The sequence below is a fragment of the Ciconia boyciana genome, chromosome 12, assembly GCF_034638445.1.
Source record: "Ciconia boyciana chromosome 12, ASM3463844v1, whole genome shotgun sequence".
NCBI lineage: Eukaryota > Metazoa > Chordata > Aves > Ciconiiformes > Ciconiidae > Ciconia > Ciconia boyciana.
Window position 1 is genome coordinate 22,465,357 of NC_132945.1, and position 18,464 is coordinate 22,483,820.

Here is an 18,464-nt window from a genome sequence, read left to right on the forward strand (position 1 = left end):
ACATTTTGATGACCTAGTAGTACTACTAGTTATAATTAAGTAAAAAAAACCAAGAATGTAGTGCCTAAATGACTTAATGCTCCTAAGTCTTATTTGCAACAGTGACAGAGATATTTAGGAGGACACCTTGATGAAAATTAGTGAGGATAGGCATCCTAAATTTCTAAATTGCTTTTGACAATGAGGGTATAAATTCCCAAATCACTTGCATGCTTTAAAAATTTTGCAGACAAGTTATGCACATGCAATTGTTAGTCATCTTAGGAAGTAAGTATCCGGATTATTCTTAAGTACTGATTACCTACCAAATTCTGCTTAGTATTGAAGAGATCAGCACTTCGGGAGTTGAGACCCCACTTAAACAATGTCGAGAGCTTATATTTAAGTGAAATACTTGTTTGCTTTGTCTTCCATTAATTTGGCTTCTGAGATTTTTTTAGTGTCACAATAGCTCTGAAAGCTGGACCAAGTTTAAAATTAGTTGAATGCAATTATTGCATCTTTATCCATGGGCTATGAAATGCAGTCACTTTTTAAAATACCTACACTTCTTAAAAGGATTACCCCCCTGCCCTGTGCTCTTTCTTTTAGGATACAGAATGAGTCTGACATGATTTTTCTTCTGTCAAAAATGAACTTGGGCCAAGATTCACAATTCCAGAACGCTTTCAAAACATTCATGGTAAGATTGAAGAGTGCATGTTTATACCAGTGTATGGAGCGTTGGAAATCATACCTGTCAAAACCAAAAAAATTCCAAAAAGCTCATCCCTGACCTTTACCCTTAATATGTAGTGAGTGCAACCACCATGACCCAGGCTTTCCATCAAGTGGGTCAAAACATATAAGCCAGGTTTTCATTTATCAAGATCCATGTGTAAAGTCCATGAAAATGAGATTAGTACATGGAACCTGTGTGGAGATCAAAGGAGAAGGAATATACTCTTTACCTAGGGACAAGGGCCAGACAGAGCACTTGCATACAGCTGCCATTACCGCCTCAGCAATGTTGTATTGCCTGTGGCCCATTTTGTGCTTTTTTTTTTTTCTCTGCAGTGTACTGTAACAAGTGGCCGTATCTGATCCTCAGCTCTCCTCCCTCCCAGTGCCTACCCACCTGCTGCATAGCTGGAGGGATGCTTGCCTTGTGGCACAGACTCGGCATGGCATCCTCTTGCAGAGGCTCCCTGCAACTAGGACTCCTGGCACACAGCAGTTCCATTGCCCTTGGGAACTTGCGCTATCCTGCAGACCTGGCAAGTCGCTCTTGGTTTACTGTACTTGAAGCTTATGTGCACAGAACTGTGTCATGCTGGGGGCTCCTGCAAAACAGCTACAGCTGTCCTCTCGCTTTCATACTGTAGTGCTCCATGTACTGGTAGTTTATAGTGTTCGTTATGCAGTAGCTCTTCAGGCAGCCTTACTGAGAGGCCACTACCTGCTGCAGGTTCCCACTGTGCTGCAAACCATTCATGGGAAGTGGAGGTGGTGGAGGTGGAGGTGGGAATAAAGAACTGGACATTTCTGAATGAGTCTGTTGGTCAGGAACTGGCATCGGGCTCCCTGAGCCAGAGTCACTCTGCATAGAGCCAAGATTGCTGCCATCAAAATGAGTCATTTTCTTCTTCATTAACTTTCTTTCTTTGGCTCTGCGATTCTGGAACCAGATTTTCACCTGCAGAGGAGCAGAGGAAAATTTTTTTCAGTTGCTAATAGAATGCAATGTGGTCCTTTAGGTATACAGTCAAGGGTCATAGGTAAAATCAGTTGCATGAGGACCAGTGAGAAAGGCAGCAGCAAACTTGAGACAGCAGTGCTGTTTGCTTTTTTTTTGTCCAGGTGATCTTTCCTATCTGGTAATAAAATAATAAAATATTTATTAATAGTTTGATAAAAAGAGTTTTTCGGTATTAGTTTTATTTTTAGGAGGTATTTCTTTATGGAATGAGCTTTGATTTTATTTTTTTTTTGGTACAAAATCTAACAGAACAGAATCTCATGTGTGATAGTGATGGCCAAAAGAATCCGAGAGTACCTTTACATTGAAAACTATACGCCCTAGTCAGAGCAAGTCAAAACCTTTTACTGGCCTATAAACTGAGGCACAAAAGCTTTCCTGTTGGGATGCTGCACATCCCAACATCCTGTTGGGATGGCTTACACCTTGGCAATGTGTAAGCCAATGGAAATACACTTCTGAGCAGAATTTCACCAGTGCACTACTCTTGGTACACAACGTTGCTTCAAAATATTGTATAAGTGGTGCCTTAATAGTTAAGTGCCTTTTATGGCATTTGTAGATGGAGCCAGAATCTGCGGCTGCTTCCCACCCAGTCCACTGCTTTATGCTGTAGTCATTGCTCTGTCACAGAAATGCAGTCATCTTTGGGAAGAAGTGAAGAAACTGTTGAAGAGTGTATGGGTTTTGGTTAGGATGGAACAAGTGAGTACATGAGATGAAGCTGATGAGTAATGGTCAGTTGAAAATACAGCAGAACTTGTTCAGGTGTGAAAGGGTGAATGTTCTATGGCAACTGACAAGTCTTTGGATGTGAATCCCCAATGTTGGATTTAAAGCAGCGCACGCCAGCTATTTATCCTTGGAAGTGGCTCTGTATTATATCTAGTCAGTGTAATGAGTCAAGCTACCTCATTCAGATATGTTGTGGTTTCTTGTTGGTGTTTAGATGGCAAAGGAAACACTTTTGTCACCACTTTCTATAACCCAAAGAAAAATCAATGGTTTGCTGAGAACTACTGATTTATTTAGTTATCCTCTGCTAGAAGCTAGAAAGGGAAAGAGATTGATGATCAGAAAGGGGGTAAAACAGTAAGAGGTGATAACATCTGTGGCTACTAGGTTGTGTTTTAAAAGAAAAGCAGTGGTGAAGTCTCACAAAACATCTTAAGGAGCCTCTGTGACAATCTCGGTGTACTTATCCTTGAGGCCTGATTATTCCCATTTTACAATCGAAGAATTCACATACACACAAAGCTTGTGGAAATTTGAACTAGGTCTCTTAAGTCCCAGGCTATCATCTGAGACATTTGGCAGTTCATTTTGTTGTCTTAGATTCTGGAATATCATTTCTGTACCAAATTCCATTAAAATTAAAATTCCGTACATTCCATTAAAATTAAACCAGTCTCAAATACTCTCAGATCTCTTGCATTCTGATTGTGCTGAGGTAATCAAATTTCACCCATGCATTTGCCAAAATGCAGGGAAAGATGAAACAGTCTAAAAACCAAACTAACATCTGTTTCAGAATTACCCTCTGGCTTCAGTGTTCTTACCTGCCTTTGAATTTAGGTTTTTGTTCTGGTTTGTTATTAAACTAGGGATGCAGATCTGCAGGAGTGATCCAGTGAGAATTTTAGTAGGCACTTCAAGGTTGTATGCCAATTATCAAATAACTACAAGTAAATACAGATCTGTAATCTTAGACTAAAAGCTAACATGGTCGGTTGCATCTGTCTGACTTGTTCTTCACCTGTTGCCCTCCTTCCTTTCAGGATTTTTTTTTCACTGTTGTTGTGTGAGTAACTCTTCCCCTGAAGTCTAACCTTCTTCATTCTTGTCCTTGTCATCTCCTTTATTTCTGTATCCTGCCTATATTAGCAATGCTTCATTTTGTCTTTTTTTCCTTCATTAGATATTACATCTTTCCTTCCTTGTTTAAACAATTGTTCTTTGTCCTTTTGTCTTGAGATATTCCTCCCAGTGTCCTGGATGGGATTTTGGCATAGCCAGGAAAAAAGCTTTTCCAGAAAATCATTTCAGGTTTTAGGCTGAGTGCAGTGGAACTTGGGATAGGACAGTGTGTATTCAGCCATATTCATATGATGGGGTTAATTTGTATGAAAGGGTAGTAGTGGGAGTATAGATCAAGTATTTCTTTCTTAGTCTTACATTTTCAAAAGTGACTTCAGAGATGTAGGCTTTATGCACTGGAATTAATTTTGTTCATGACGTATATTGATGATGAAGAACAGCATATATTGCAAAAACTGTTGCCATGTTTCCCCGATATATGTCAAAGAAATGTATCAAGTCTTTTTTTGTATCACTACTTCAAATATACTAACAAAAAGGTTTATCGGGAATTATCACCGAACTAGGATGTTTCAAGTAAATATTGTTGGTTGTTTACAGAAGCAGGGCCATAATTTCTAAATTCAGCATAATGAGGTCAGGTTATTAAGGTTTTAACAGCCAGCAAAAAGGCACATAGTGTATTTTTTGTACCCGGTTGAAGTAATTTTAATTTTCAATAATTAAATACTTGCATTCAGCAGCAGATTGAGAAATATTTGCAAAATGGGTATTTGCTTCTCCATTTCTGTAAGCTCTTTCAGTGTGTGCTGTGTAAAAAAAGTTCAAGTTGGATGAACAGTGCTACAGCTAGGTGGATTTTGGACTATCCCTGCTCAGTAGAGCCTGTAAAGCAATGGTGAATCCGGCATAATCTTCAGTGAATGATACTGAATAATAGCTGACTGAGAAAACAGTGCTGTGATGGTTTGCAAATAGAAAAGGCAGCAAATGAACATATTGTGTCCTGAAATCTATTCAGGGGGATCCTTCAGTAAAGCTTTTAATTTTCTGTTTCACTGCTTACTTCAGTGTACTGCATCAAGAAACTCCCAAGTAAGATGGGACCGAATGTACGCTCAGCCCATGTTGTGAGTGTCCTTGTGGGAGATCTGGCTTGGCATCTGATCTTGGCTGTTTGCATGAGCCAGCTGAAGTGCTTGAGAGCCAGAGGCCCTGTACCTGCTTTGCTTTGGTAGGGGGTGGCACATGCGTTGCAATTGCGTGATTGAAGAGCGTGGCACAGAGCAAATGGTATATATCTTTTGGCCGGAAAGGATTGTGTTTTGATTAATGTTGTGGGAATAGAAGTGGAATTTGGAGGGGGTGGGAGGAATAGGGGCAGGAGAAAGGAGTAGCAAGTATGTAGGAAATCTTTAACAAAAGGTAAAAGGCAGCCAAAGAAACAAATACCTTCAAGTGTCCTGAACATACTTGAGCTCATCGCTTCCATTCTCTGCTAAGACTGACCTTGTTGAAATTGGTTATAGAATTCCCATTGACTTCAGCAGAACCAGGACTTCCGCTTTAAAAATTTCGGCAAAAATTTATCCCTGCTACTGCTACCCCAGTAAAACAGAGAGAAATCCAGGCAGGATTTTGTTGATATTTTTAAACTCTTCTTTCTCAGAACAGGACTGTATGTAAGACTGGTTTTTGCTTTTTCTGTGTTGTTGCACAGCGCTCTGATGTCATTATGAGAGCCGAAGTAGTGCTGATGGGATATTTAGAAATGAGCACAAACAGGGCTGTCAGGCCATTCAGCTGGATAGTTTGAGTTCCTACACTGCAAAGGGAACCCAGTCACATTGTTTGGTTATTAGAGGCATTAGCATTTTTGTGTTCTTAACCAGTATGGTTCTGTCCTCATCAGCAATAACAAATTCAAAGGAAATCCTGAATGGGTGATCCATACTCTACCTGTCTCTCGGAAAGTCTTAGGTTTGCAGCAAGTTCAGACTTCCTCCTGATTGTAATGTATCTGTTGTAATGAAATTCCTTCTCTAATTCTAATCTCTGATGATCTGTGTAAACCACTCGGTACTTCTCTCTTGTTCTTGTTTTACCTGTTTTGAAAGAAGAACACATTGCTTCAAGCTAGAATTTTTTAACTTTAGTAACACAAAATATCTGGCTTTACATTTGAAAATATGTTTGTGGGTATTTTAGGCCTGATTCTCTATGCACTTACCCAGAGTAACTCCCTTGACTGCAGTGGACTCGGCCTTAATTTACAACACAAGAGGTTCGTACCATCAGATTTTGGGTTTGCCCCTTGTAAATAGATTATAAACTGGCCCTTCATATTCCTTATCACCCTTGTGTTATCATTTGGGAAAGGGAAGGCGTTCTTGTTAAGAACAAGGAGCCAGGAAACCTGGGTTCTGCTCCCAACTCTGATGCAGGCTTCCTGCCTGGTGTTGAATTGCTCTGTTTCTCTGTCCCTAAAGCTGATACACTGCTACCTGTTTAAGAGGGAAATTGTGAGGGATATTTTACTGCATAGAAAAGCCTGAGAGCTTCCGAAGTTCCTCACTTCCTGTTGCTAGAAAAATTAATACAGTATTGTGATTATTAGTGCAACTTGGAGGTTGTGTTTTTCCTTCAAGTCTGGCACAGTCTATCCACGACTTGATAATAGCACAGGGAATAGTAACTTAGATTTTCAGGTGACAGTTAATAAAAAAAGAGAAAAAGAAAGCAATAATACTTTACAAAGGACATTGAACAATGGTAGAACTACAGCATCTGTTCTTTTGCAAGCAGCAACTGATGTATCCTTTCAGCTGTGGGTACAGCTGAATGAAGCAGACATGGCTCAGCAGTATCTGGGTCATTAAAAGGTAATGGCAAATGGCATGAGCTAGCGAACACAGATGCAAGGAGCTGAAACTTTATGGATTCCATACAGGATAATTTCTGAGGCCAGAATGTGTTGGCAGTAGTGAAAGAGAATTGAGAAAGGGAAAGGCTACTGATGCTTCCTTTCTCACCCACCTTTCCTCTGTTGTTAATGTTCAGATTAGGCAATCAATAGATCAGAGATCAATACCTGCTTAAAACCAAGGCCCCTGAGCCCTAGCCTAAGGTCTTCCTACATTTTTGAAAGATTTGATCATTGTTGTGTTAAGACCAGTGTTACCATGTTCACTAACCACAGTCTTACAATTTTTTTTGTGCTTCCTTGTCTGTCTATATTTATATGGACACTTCTTCAGATGTATCTATTTAGACTGTAAATTGTCTGGGACAGGGAATCTATTTTTAGTTGGTATTTTTTTGCAGTGTGTTCCACTGTGGTACTGTAGGTCATGAATCTTTGTGTCCTTAGTGGTCATTATAGTAGAACAGCCCCCTTAGGTTCAGGTTCTCTCAGATGATGCATAAAACTCAAGGCACATTGTGGCTTGCTGCCTGTAACAGTCTGCTGTTGCTGCAGATGTAGCTGCATACAACAGCTCATGTTTGCTTACAGTTTTTTTTCTGAAAAGAACATGTAGATGCCTAATTCTCAAAAAAACAGGTTCCTCAAACTCATAATAAGTGCACTCCTAATAAAAGCAGTTGATTTTGAATGGAGAGGACTGAAATAGCTTTTCAGCCAGTGAGTTGGTAAAATTTCAGTCTCCGAGTACACTGCCCCACAGCAACCAGCCTTCCCCCCTGCAGGAGAGAATAGCTGGAGGTTTCACGTATCAGTGGTATCAAAGGCCTGATTTCTCCCTAGTCCCTCCTTCCAACTCCCCTTGCTTTTGAAGTTTAAGTAGCACCCAAAGATCAGAATTCAGGGTACAGAACTATAGCAGAATCTTGGAAGTACTTTATCCCTTAATTCATCATTTAGTTTCACAGGTTAATGTTGTTTTTCTCTATCTGTGGAGGGAAATATAATGTCTCTTTGTTTTAATAGCTGAACATATTTAAAGTTAACATTGCCATCCACTTGCTGTATACACTGTATGGTAATGGCTTGAGAGCCTTATCACTTTTTTCTCTACCAGCATTTAACAGTCAGTACTTTGCTACTTGTAAGAATTTTTGGCTCGCCAAGGTATTGTTTGCATTAGAAGGTTCTTCAGGCTCTGATCCTTTTTGTACTGTTTGTATAGATCCTAGATAGAGAGTTGTTTAGCACTCGAAGTCCTGGTCAGTGCAATGCTGTAAACAAATATTGTTACACCTCTGGGTGTGGATAATAACTTGTTCGCCCTACATGACAAGGTTTCTCTAGGACTCTTCCCAGGCTTGTACAACAAGGTCTACATCAGAATTTGATCCTTCGGCTTCCATGCTCCTTGGTGTTCAACCCTGGGAAAGCACTGTGCATTAATAGTGAGTTTACAATGCTATGGGCATTTTCTAACTGTCTTGAGGCCATCAGCCTGTTTGCTTGGAATATTTCAATAGGGAAAATAGGTGCGTGCACGTTTGTGTTTGTTCCTTACGCTGGGGTTTCTGCTCAATCCATGCAGCCAAAACCACTTTGACTCAAACCTGTTAACTTCCTTGTGAAGGTTCTGCTGTGCTGTGCTTGGCTGGGGTGGGTATATAGGACATTCTCATTTCAGTAGCATTTCTATCCTTGCGAAACTGTAGTGAAAACAGAATTAGCCCCATTATGTTTACACTGATAATCAAGTGAAAAGTGCTGTTAATTTTACAACATTATGGTAAGAATTTTAGAGTCTCTAAAGAACAGCAGTTATCCAGTTCAGTCCACATAAATACTAGGACATTTGTTTTCATTCATTCGAAGTGTAAATTGTTTGTTTAACATATGGTCACCTGTGGTGCTTTAATGCCTCACTTGATATTTTTAAACTTTTGATCTCTCTAGCCGGTGGTTTGGTTAGGTTTTTTTTCCTCTTTAAATGAGAATTTGGGGTAATTCTATGGGACAAAATGTTTAAAATGTTTCCTTAGTCTCCTTTGTGTTGTTAAGTTGGAGTACACAAAAGAGCAACAAGGTGATCTTATCTTGAACTCTATTCTCATTCAGAAGCCATAGACAAATATCAAATGTTCTTCTGTTGCCAAAACAAGGTGGTAAACTTGAAGATAAACCTTCCTGTTTCTGGTTTTAAGTGCTTAAACCCTTATTATCTGAGTAGGAGAGGATTGGGTTTTTTGCTTTTTAAACTGAAGAAGAAATTAAATGTATGAGGAAAATAGAACTTTCTTCCATAAAATCTTTTCTTTTCATATGAGTAGCTTTCAGTTTATTTTTAGTAGGAATGATAATATCTGGTTTCTTTTTGAAGGAAGATTGGGAGCTTTCACATCTAATTTCTTTCTTTAAAGTAAGTTAAGAGAATAATTTAAAAAGCAAAAGGAGAACATTTCCTTCCTAACAGTTGTCAACAATCTGAGAAAAATTCTCTATGATTTGTCACATAAATCTTGTCTTTAATAATTTGATTTTTTGTGTAGAGTGATACCCTCTGTGAGAGACAACAGACAATGGGAGCTGAGATCTGCCATTACGGGGTCTTCTGAGAGGATACTTTTAGTTCTGGCAGAGTCATGTTTTAGTCTGTTAGGCCTTTACCCAGATTCTCATTGATGTCAGTGAGAGTCTTCCTAATGCCTTTGTTGGATGCTGGGTTGGAATTAGTCTGCATATGGCATTTCCTTTCAAAGGCAAAGCACACTTTTCTTTTATTTGCCAAAGTTAACAAACAGCAGCAACAAAACCTACCACTAAACAGTTTGGGACTTTAGCCTCTAAATTCCATCTGTTAGATGGAATAGATCCACTCTACTGCATTCTGAGCCAAACCTTGCAGACCTTCTACTGGTTTATTTACAGTGATGCATTTTATTTCAAGGAGAAGTATTACCTGAATAAAATTTGAGGTAGGACTAATGGATTCACCCCAGAGACAGCAGAAGGATGTTCTTCACTTCTCAGACTTCTTTAGGAAATAATGGCAGAATTTAATGATGCAATGATAAAAGGTAATATTTTAATCCAATTCTTTAGTCAAATCCTGCTTATTTTACTCGCTTAGGTGAGTGAAGTTACCACCATTTAACTTTCTACAATCTTAATTAATCTTTTATTAGTGACAGATTATCATTTTAATCATCAATATAGTGTAAGTTTTATTGGAAATGTATTCTGTTGTGGACAGTTATACTACGGAATTGCAAGTGGTTGGAGAGGTTGTTAGTAGTTGGGTGGAATCAAAACGAAACAAAAGAGCTTTGAAGCAACCACCTTTGCAGTATGACTGCCTTTGTGTTGGGGGAGTGGATTTCCTGGTTTTAATGAGCTATTTAAGAACAGCAAGTTTTGTCAAAAACCTATTCTGCAAATAGTGACTACTGAAGAGTGCCTTTGGAGTAACAAGAAATAAGACATTTCGGACTTAGGAAACTTTTCATGAGACACAGTTTAACAATCCTGTTCTATCACACCCACTCTAGCAATTTTTGTGACTGGCCAAGTTTTGAGTGGGGGGAAGGGAACAGCTTTCCCATTGGTCATAAAATTCACAGAGTATTTCTTCTGAAGACAATAAAGCTAGGAGAAGGCCTCTTTATTTGCTGTGAAAATCATCACCCTTTCCGGCAATATAACTCCTGAAGAAAAGAGGGAGAAGGAAGAGACAAGACTGCATATCAAAGCAAAGAGAAGTGTTGAAAGGGTCTGTTGCCTCAATATGACAGATAGGCCTCAAAACCTCAGACAATGTAGCCCAGGAAAGGAAAAAAACCCTCACCATCGGACCTCACAACTAGTTTACAAAGCAAAATAAATTAGCATTAGAACTAGCCCTGGCCCCTTTTTCAGTGCCTCCTCTCTTAACTTTTCAAGAATAGTCTTCATCTGCTGAAATTGGCATCATTCATAAAATCCAGAAGCTACCTACTTTAGACAGAAGATGTCATAGTATAGAATAACGTCGGATTACTGTCATATTACTTACAAAGCATTGTAATCTGGATTCCATAGTTTACCATTTTTTCAGAGGGAGCTAATGTCTGTACTTGATGACTGGAAGTTAGCTTAAGTCAGCTCAAAATGTGAAACAGCTTTCTGGCCTGAAGATATGCTCAGTTCAAATCTGCAACTTTATGTTGGCTCAGTATTAAGAGAGAGATTAGTGTTAGTTTTTGAGTTTATAAAGATACAGACTGTCAGAGATCAGGCCCCAGAGTTTTGTTTTGGGACTATCTCTAAATATTTATGCACTTTAAAAGTGTAGGAAAAGAAAGGGGCAAATTCTCCCTAGTGTAATTTCACTGACTTAGTTGAAGTTGTGAAACAAAAGTAATTTTAAATAAGTCTTGAAGATGGTCATTGTGCTGCACATGATGTTCTGTAAAGTTAAATTAAAAAAAAAAACCCCACACACTGCCATTGTATTAGAAAATGTTACATGGATCCAATCCTGTATAATGTGAGTAATAATATTCCTGCCAGAAGTCTTAGTGTGATGAGTAGGACTATTCATTATTGCAAAGTTGGATGCATAAAGGTTTGTGAAACATGGTGAAATTCTGTGTTTGTATTTTCTGCTGGGTCTTGATCATTTGTTCCTGTTATACATGTTCAAATGACTCATGCCGAAAAGAACAGAATAGGATCATAGAATTGGAACCTTTCAACAGACTTGAAGAATTTTCCCTTCTGTTCTGTTGACTTCTATTTAAAATGCTAATGTTTTCAGTTGTGGATATGTTCTGCTATTCTGTAATAAAGCTCATTGGCCAAATTCTGTCCTTCACTTTGCTAGTATAAACTTTTCTATTAATCTTCATCATACAGAAGTAATTGAATCCAAAGCAGAGTCACTTTTATCACCTTTAAACAATGATTGGACAGATCGCCCTGTATGGATTTTGTTTGGCAGAAGGACCCAACCTGCAGAAAATGTAGGTGGATTTCTAAGGGGCAAGATTAGGGGAAATCCCATTGCCAATGACTGTAGAGACTAAAAAGCAAGTGATTAACTGAATTTTTTTCCAAGTGTTGTATGTTCTTTAGGCATTCAGCATTTTGCAGGAATGGCTCCTTAAGAGACTTGTTTCTCTTCCTTAGATTTGAGGGACTATAACTTCTTCCTTCAAAGACTAGTTGCTATACATTTACAGTGCATTTGGTAATGATGCTATCAGCACCTCTCGTCATCATCATCACAAAAACTGTCTTTATGTCTTCAGAGTAAATTTCTATTGAACAAGAATGATAGGAGAGTTGTCATCTATGGGAAAAGTCTCTGCTCATAATAAGCTTACCTCTGTTTCAAAGCTTGTTCCCTCCCTGTTTTATGGTAACGTAAGTGCAGATCTTAAGATGTACTTTCAGCTTTGTGAACAAATTCTCATTGCTGCTGCAACTGCCTGGTAGTTAACTGTTCAAACTCATTGTTTTGGGCACAGTTTTACCACAGGTATATGTTGTTTTCTCACAAAGGCAAAAAGTAAAGTCTACTCCTGTGTGAGTGATTGCGTACCTCCATAAAAATATTGAAATCAACAGGAGGAGATTTGTAACTTGTTCGAAGGTGGTTTTATTCTACTTTCCATCAAAGAATTTGCCTGTAATTATGCTTTGTGTGTGAGTGGAATTGCCACTTCAAATCCCTAGTTGTTGTGGCTTTTTGTCCTCTGTTACAATTGCTAGTTGCCTTGGCTTTGCTCGCCCTTTCAAAGTGGTGGTTTAGCAGAGGGGACAGGAGCAGTATAAGGCTTAGAGAAAGGTCTTTTTCAATCAGTGTTCTTGGTTAAAAATACTAAGTAATCAGTGTTTCTTCCTTCAGGTGTTCTGAGTCGAAACACATTTGCTTTCTCCTGTATCCTGAAAACCCTCAAGAACGCAGTGACTAGGCATTGGATCCTAAGTGCACTGCATTTAGGATCAAGTCCCAATCCCTCCAGTTCCAAAGCTGCAGGGAGAGACATCCAGCCATCCTTCAACCAGAGAGAGGATGATGGATTAAATTCTTATTAGGTCTGTTCTGCAGGAAATGCATTCCAGTAACACTAGATCAGGATGATAGTCTTGCATTAAATACTGAGATCTTCCCCTGGTTTCAAGTAGCATAACCTCATAAACTTCACTTAACACCAGCTGAAGACATGGTTTTATATTGGATGTTGGTTTTAAAGTTACAGAGTAAGACTTGAAATAATTCATTCTTTTGTTCCAAGTTCATTCTGTAGATAACAGGGTATCAAAAGACCTGTAGGGCATGAGGCAGTGGTAGAAATTTCAATGAAGTGTTTTTTTGTCATCTGTCAGATCATGAGGCCACAAAGCACCAGTAAGAGAAGCTAGCCATGAAATCTCTGGAAATGGAAATGTCATTGATGCTGGGCCTTGTTTCTGTAGCTGTTACAAGTCAGACTACTCAATGTAAGTAAACCTTCAGAAATAATCTCTCCCAATCTTAAAGGGATAAGATTACAGGACCATTTCTTGCACACTTTCAAGAATATCTTGCAAAAATCACTTGCCTTAATAATTATTGTTTCCATAGTGAAACAATGTTATTATTGATAACTAGTATTTTGCAACAAGTAATGAACAAATAATAAAATTAATTTGTCTAATTAATTTCCATTCTGATTACTTCAGGTAAGTCCTCAGTGTTTCCATCTTTAAGAATAGTGGCTCATATCTATTTCACAGGAAATAAGGAAAGCTAATAAATAATAGGTGTGATTCCTTCACTCTTGCCTATACAAAACCTCTACTGAAATTCCTAAATGTTTTGCAAAGAGGCCAAAGGGTAAAGCTCAATATATGCATACAGCTCTAAGGATGTAAAAAGCAATGGAGTCCATCTAAGAAAATGCTGAGGATTTTGATCGTGATCCAGCAAACAATGTTGGTACTTGCAATTAGCCTAGGTGCGCATTTGAAGTCACTTGCAACACTTGCATGCTCAGAACCAAAGTCACTTAAGTACATTGCTGTTAGGGCAAATTTTTAAAAATTATTTAATTTTTTGGAAAATGGGGAAAACCAGAAGTGCCCTTGCTTTTAAACAAAGGAAAAGGAGTGAATGAAGAAAAAGGAACCAACTCCAGTGAAGCAGATCTATTGGCCCTGAGTATTCCTGGCCTAGCAAAAAAATAAGTGATTCTCCTGCTGCTTCTTCCCTTCTTGTCTGGATTTTTCCCTAAAGCACGACCCAGTACCTATTAAATGAATGGATAGGTTCCCACTAACTTCAGAGGGCCTTACACTGGCCCATGGGCTTTTCGGAGGATATGCTCCCATGACACACTGATTTCTTCAGTTCTTCTTGAGATGAAGATGCTCAATATCTTATTGGACCATTCCAGAATGGGGAGACTCCCAACACCTCCTGTGAATGATCTGACCCTTGCAGGCTTGAAATTTGAAAGGTTAGAAAGCACTAAGCATGCTTCTTGAACAGGCGGTTAGAATGTTATTGTCTATTATATCTCTCTCTATCTCACAGTGTCCCCACTATAAAAGGGACAGCACAGACAGATCAAATCAGGTCTTTCTCTCAGAGAGGCTGCAATTTAAATCCACAGGAGCAAGAGGCAGGTAGGTAAAGAAGAGATGAGAAGTTTTTTTGAGCAAGTATCCTGCCATCTGTAAATCATGTAGTTTGTGAGCAATTTCATTGCCTTTGTAAGGACTACTCAAAAGTAAGCTGTAAATTTTAGCAAGACCGGCCCTCTTTTGTTTTTTCTTGGGGGGTATTCAGTGAAGAACAAATATGATTTTAAAAAACCCAACTACGTTTTTTTTTTTTTGCCAAAATTCTTATTCACCCAGAGTAACAACCTACTCTGATGGTCCTGTTGACTTCTGTGGGCTCCCTATGAACTAAAGGTGTGTTCAGCAGGAGTGAGGATGACTCTGTCCGTATAAATTAGATGCATTATTTTAATAAAGAAAATTTTTCTATATAGTTGCTTTCATTTTTCTAAAGTATGTTTTAAGTAATTACTTTCCCATCAGAGATTGATTCAGTACTTGCTTTGAAAACTATTTACAGGCATGTGTGGAACAGAGCTGGGATGAAGGGCTTAAAAGAAAGGAACCTTCCTGGGATGCAACATTGAAATACTGTGAGCATCTCTTTAGGGGAGGTATTGGGCATCCTTAATTTCTACTGATCTCAGTGCATGTCAAAGCTGCTCAGCACCTTGGAGGATCAAATACTGCAATATAGCAGATTGTGCCTCTGTTCTTTTCAGGCAGTTTTTCCTCTTTTTCTTTTCCTTCTCCCCTTTCTTGTTTCATAATTTTTTTTTCTATTCATACAAGGTACAGATTTTTGTTTTAGGGATGCTCAATATTTATATTTTTTTTCTATTGTTCCTCATCACAATCAAACCTTTTCCTCATGCTTCATGACCTATTTTTACTGCTTAAATATGATTGAAGAATTGTTTTGTACTCATTGACTATTATGCATGAGAGACTGATCTGTCACTGTATTAACTGATTGTGTTACCATGGATCTTCGTATTCCTGCATATTCTGAGAGCTACTACTACAAAGTGAAGCAAGCCTTTCCTTATCATTCCTTTTTTTAAAGCATTGACTCATTGTTTGATCTTGCAGATCTCATTTCATTTCAGTGTGCTGAGGTTTAGAGAGGCTGTTTCTAATACAAAGCTTTATTTCCAGCCCCCCTACTGTATATATTTGACTTGAACTTTTCATATGTACTCTAAAACTTGAGGAAAATAAGCAAAGTATAGGTGGTGGTGAAATACAATACTTTCATCGTGATTTCTTTCTGCAGACATGCTGCTTCATTCCAATCTATAGGACTCCTATTAAAAGCAATTATTTGATATCACAATTTTTTTTAACATATCTGAAGTGAAAATACTTCACTGTCAAAGGACATTGCTATTCATTTGCTTCAGCATTAAAGGTCAAGAAGGAAATATAAGAAATAGTCAGCTGATCAAAATCAGCATCCAATAGTCCAACCAATATTTAACTGCTAGCAATAGGATCCTTCAGAGTAATTAGGATCTTTCTTTGTTAAACTGTACGCTTCCCTCTAAACAGGGAACCTGGCAAAAAAACCCCCAACAATTGAAAAAAAAAAAGTGAAATATCTTCTCAGCATAAAACTTCCGTGCCCTCATACCTGTAGAAGTGGATTGCACCGTTTTCCTCATCCATTCATAAGAGCTGTGCCTTTGGCTGTTGGGAGAGATTTGCTGTGTATTAATTGTATCTACAGGAGGTAACCCCCCAGCTCCAGTGGGATGGAGGGAGCTGTAATCAGCAGAACTGTAGGAGACCTGTCCAGGAGACGAGCCATTGATCTGTGCAGCAGCAACCGTGCTGGAAGGTCCTGGGCCGTAAGCGTTCCAGTCCTCCCTCTGTGGGCCATAGTGAGATCCCCAGGTTCCCGCAGGCTGTCCATGGTTGTCCAGAGTTGGCACATGATGATATCCCATGTAATCTGGATAGGGTGGAGTGGACACAAAGTTTTGCACTGGCAGGTTGTTGCTGCTGCACCTTGCAGATCCTGGATACATGCTGGTTTCTTTATCCAAAAGATAGCTCACATACATGATGCTCACAGCCTGGCTTTGTCTTGCTGGGACATCCTGCTCCTCACAGGGTTTGTTTGATCTCTCTTCCCCTCCTCTTTCTTTCTCTCTCTTTTCTAGCCCTGACTGGCTCTATAAATGACTCATGCTAGCCCTGATGTCCCTTTACTACACATGATTAACAATGGTTTTACCAGGTGCTGGTGGTAACAGTTTACTAAGGTCCTGCCTGATGTCACAGATAACTGCCTGCCCCAAAATTACATTTGCATTCAAATGAAGGGCTGACCATGCAGGCAACCCCACCTTGCTGCTAGTTCTAGTGCTTCCTTTCTCACAGATCCTTTATGTATTACCATCCCGGTTCTATACTTTTTCAGTGTAGTCTGGAATCTTGTGGTCTTCAAGCAAAGTTGCATATGTAGTTAACCAGTATCTGTTCACACAGTAACAGTGGTACTTTTCTTGATGAATACATGTCAGAATCTAACTTCAGGCACGAGGTTATAGTTAAAGCCTGGTATCTGCTAGTCCGGTAGTTCTTTTGTTAGAATGTCCTATATTATTTTTTTTTTTCAAACTGGAAACAAAGGACCAGTTCAGTCTTTAACTGCAGCTCTTACATAGTTTCTCACATAAGCACTCTTCTTGACTTCAGCTCTTAGTCCATGTGGGAGAGCACTTGGAAACCACAGTAATCCTACTGATTTTAACATTACAAAGGATATACAAGAAGTCTCATAGTCATTTTGAGCATTTGTTCATACGAATAGTCTTGTTGATGTTAGCAAGCCTATTCATGAGCTGGCTGCTTGCCACAGTGATTGAAGTTTCTCTATTCTAACTTACAATGTTAACAGAAAGAGAATCTGTTATTGAGAGAATGCAAAATTTGTCACTTGCCCTATGCTTATGTCTTGTTTGTGATATTGAAATGAGTGGTAGTTTTCCCTAAAGGTTTTTCTGTTCTCATTGCTGTGCTTGTTCACAATAAGTAACACCTTTTCTTAGAAATATGGGAACAAATTATAGCTTTTTAGCTCAAAAAAACAGTTTCCTAACTTTCAGGAGCAATCCTGTGTTTGTAAGTAACAAATTCCTATGAGATTATCTATAAGCAGGAGCGAGGAGAGAAAGTGTTGATTTCCTTTTTTTAATGAGATAGATACCTTAGCATTGTCTCTTAATGAGAATTTGCTCTGTTTTCATTCCTGTTCCTTTAATGATGTGATACTTAATTGCACCTTTATTAATGAACCAACTTGTTAAAAGGATTTTTTTCTTAAACAGGTGCAAAGTATAATGAGTTTTTTCTTTGTTCAGAGGTGTATTTTTTCTTTGAGGTCTTTTACACTTAAACACCATTTAAACTTACAGGTTCCTCCTAGCTCTCAGGAGGAAAGAACCACTTCGCACACCTGACGACACCGTTGTTTCCTTTTGTGAGAAAATGGTGTCCTTAGGCTGTACTCACAAGATGTTTTGTAGCTGTAGTTGTGGAAAAACCTTTTTTGACTGTTAATTTCAGGGCTATGTGGAGAAGCACAGGCTACCTTCTCTGAGTGTTTTAAGATTTTCCTACTGTGCATGTTGTAAAAAGTGCTCTTTTACATCTTGTTTCTTGTGAGTTTTTGGAGGATGATGTTTTGCTGGCATAATTGTTGAAAGGTATTTTAAAAATCATTGGGTGGAGGGAGGCCGGCAGAAACTGTTTCTTCTGCCTGCATATGTGAGCTTATTCAGTTGCAATTTACACATCTGTGACAGCTGGCCATTCAAAATGACCAAGTATAGCTGCTGGTATAGACTCCTCAAGTCTAGGGAAGTCAGTGATCAGTAAGTACATCATGTATCTGAACAGCTTAATTCTCCCATATCAGCAAGATAAATCATATTTGTCTAATAAAGAATTAGGGGTTTCTAGACAGCCTGTGTCTGTAGTTACCAATGCAATGGGATTTAAATGTAGCATGATCTATATATACCTTTTTTTTTTTTTAACTAGACTGTTTCACTCCCTTTCTCAATCACCTGGAGCAGTGTGGTTGCTTGGTAGCTCTCAAGTTCAGACTGTATCAAAATAGTTACAAAGAAAGATTCTTTACAGCTTTTTGTTGTAACTTGATTTCTATTTCCTTTCCTCCTCTTCAAAACTGTTGAAGACTTGTCCTTTTAAGCATTTCTATACCTCTCCTGAATGCAGGTGTACCAATAAATCAGCCAGAGGAAGAAGCAGCATTTGCTCATTTACAGTAGCATTAGTTGTAGCCCTCCAGCTGTCTGGAAAATGTTCTAATTATGTTCATTCGACAAAACTTTTCCTGCAGGCCTTAGCTACCTACTATACCAACAGTAC

General features: G+C 38.7%; 1 protein-coding gene across 1 annotated transcript; it reads right to left on the bottom strand.

Moving 5' to 3' along the window:
• Positions 1–1,420: 1,420 nt before the first annotated feature.
• On the bottom strand, positions 1,421–16,129 carry LOC140658610 (homeobox protein CDX-1-like). The gene is made up of 3 exons (XM_072877247.1): positions 15,697–16,129; positions 5,516–5,661; positions 1,421–1,675 (listed from the first exon to the last, which is right to left on the bottom strand). The coding sequence occupies exons 1-3, from the start codon at positions 16,127–16,129 to the stop codon at positions 1,421–1,423; spliced, it is 834 nt and encodes a 277-aa protein (XP_072733348.1).
• Between the last annotated feature and the right edge of the window lie 2,335 nt (positions 16,130–18,464).

Excerpts from the sequence above, each read along its gene's own strand:
- LOC140658610 (XM_072877247.1), bottom strand. The coding sequence starts at position 16,129 with ATGTATGTGAGCTATCTTTTGGATAAAGAAACCAGCATGTATCCAGGA. Across the intron at positions 5,662-15,696 it reads GGTGCAATCCACTTCTACAG|GTAAAACAAGAACAAGAGAG; the intron begins GTATGAGGGCAC and ends CTTTCAAAACAG. Across the intron at positions 1,676-5,515 it reads TAAGACTTTCCGAGAGACAG|GTGAAAATCTGGTTCCAGAA; the intron begins GTAGAGTATGGA and ends GCTCCTCTGCAG.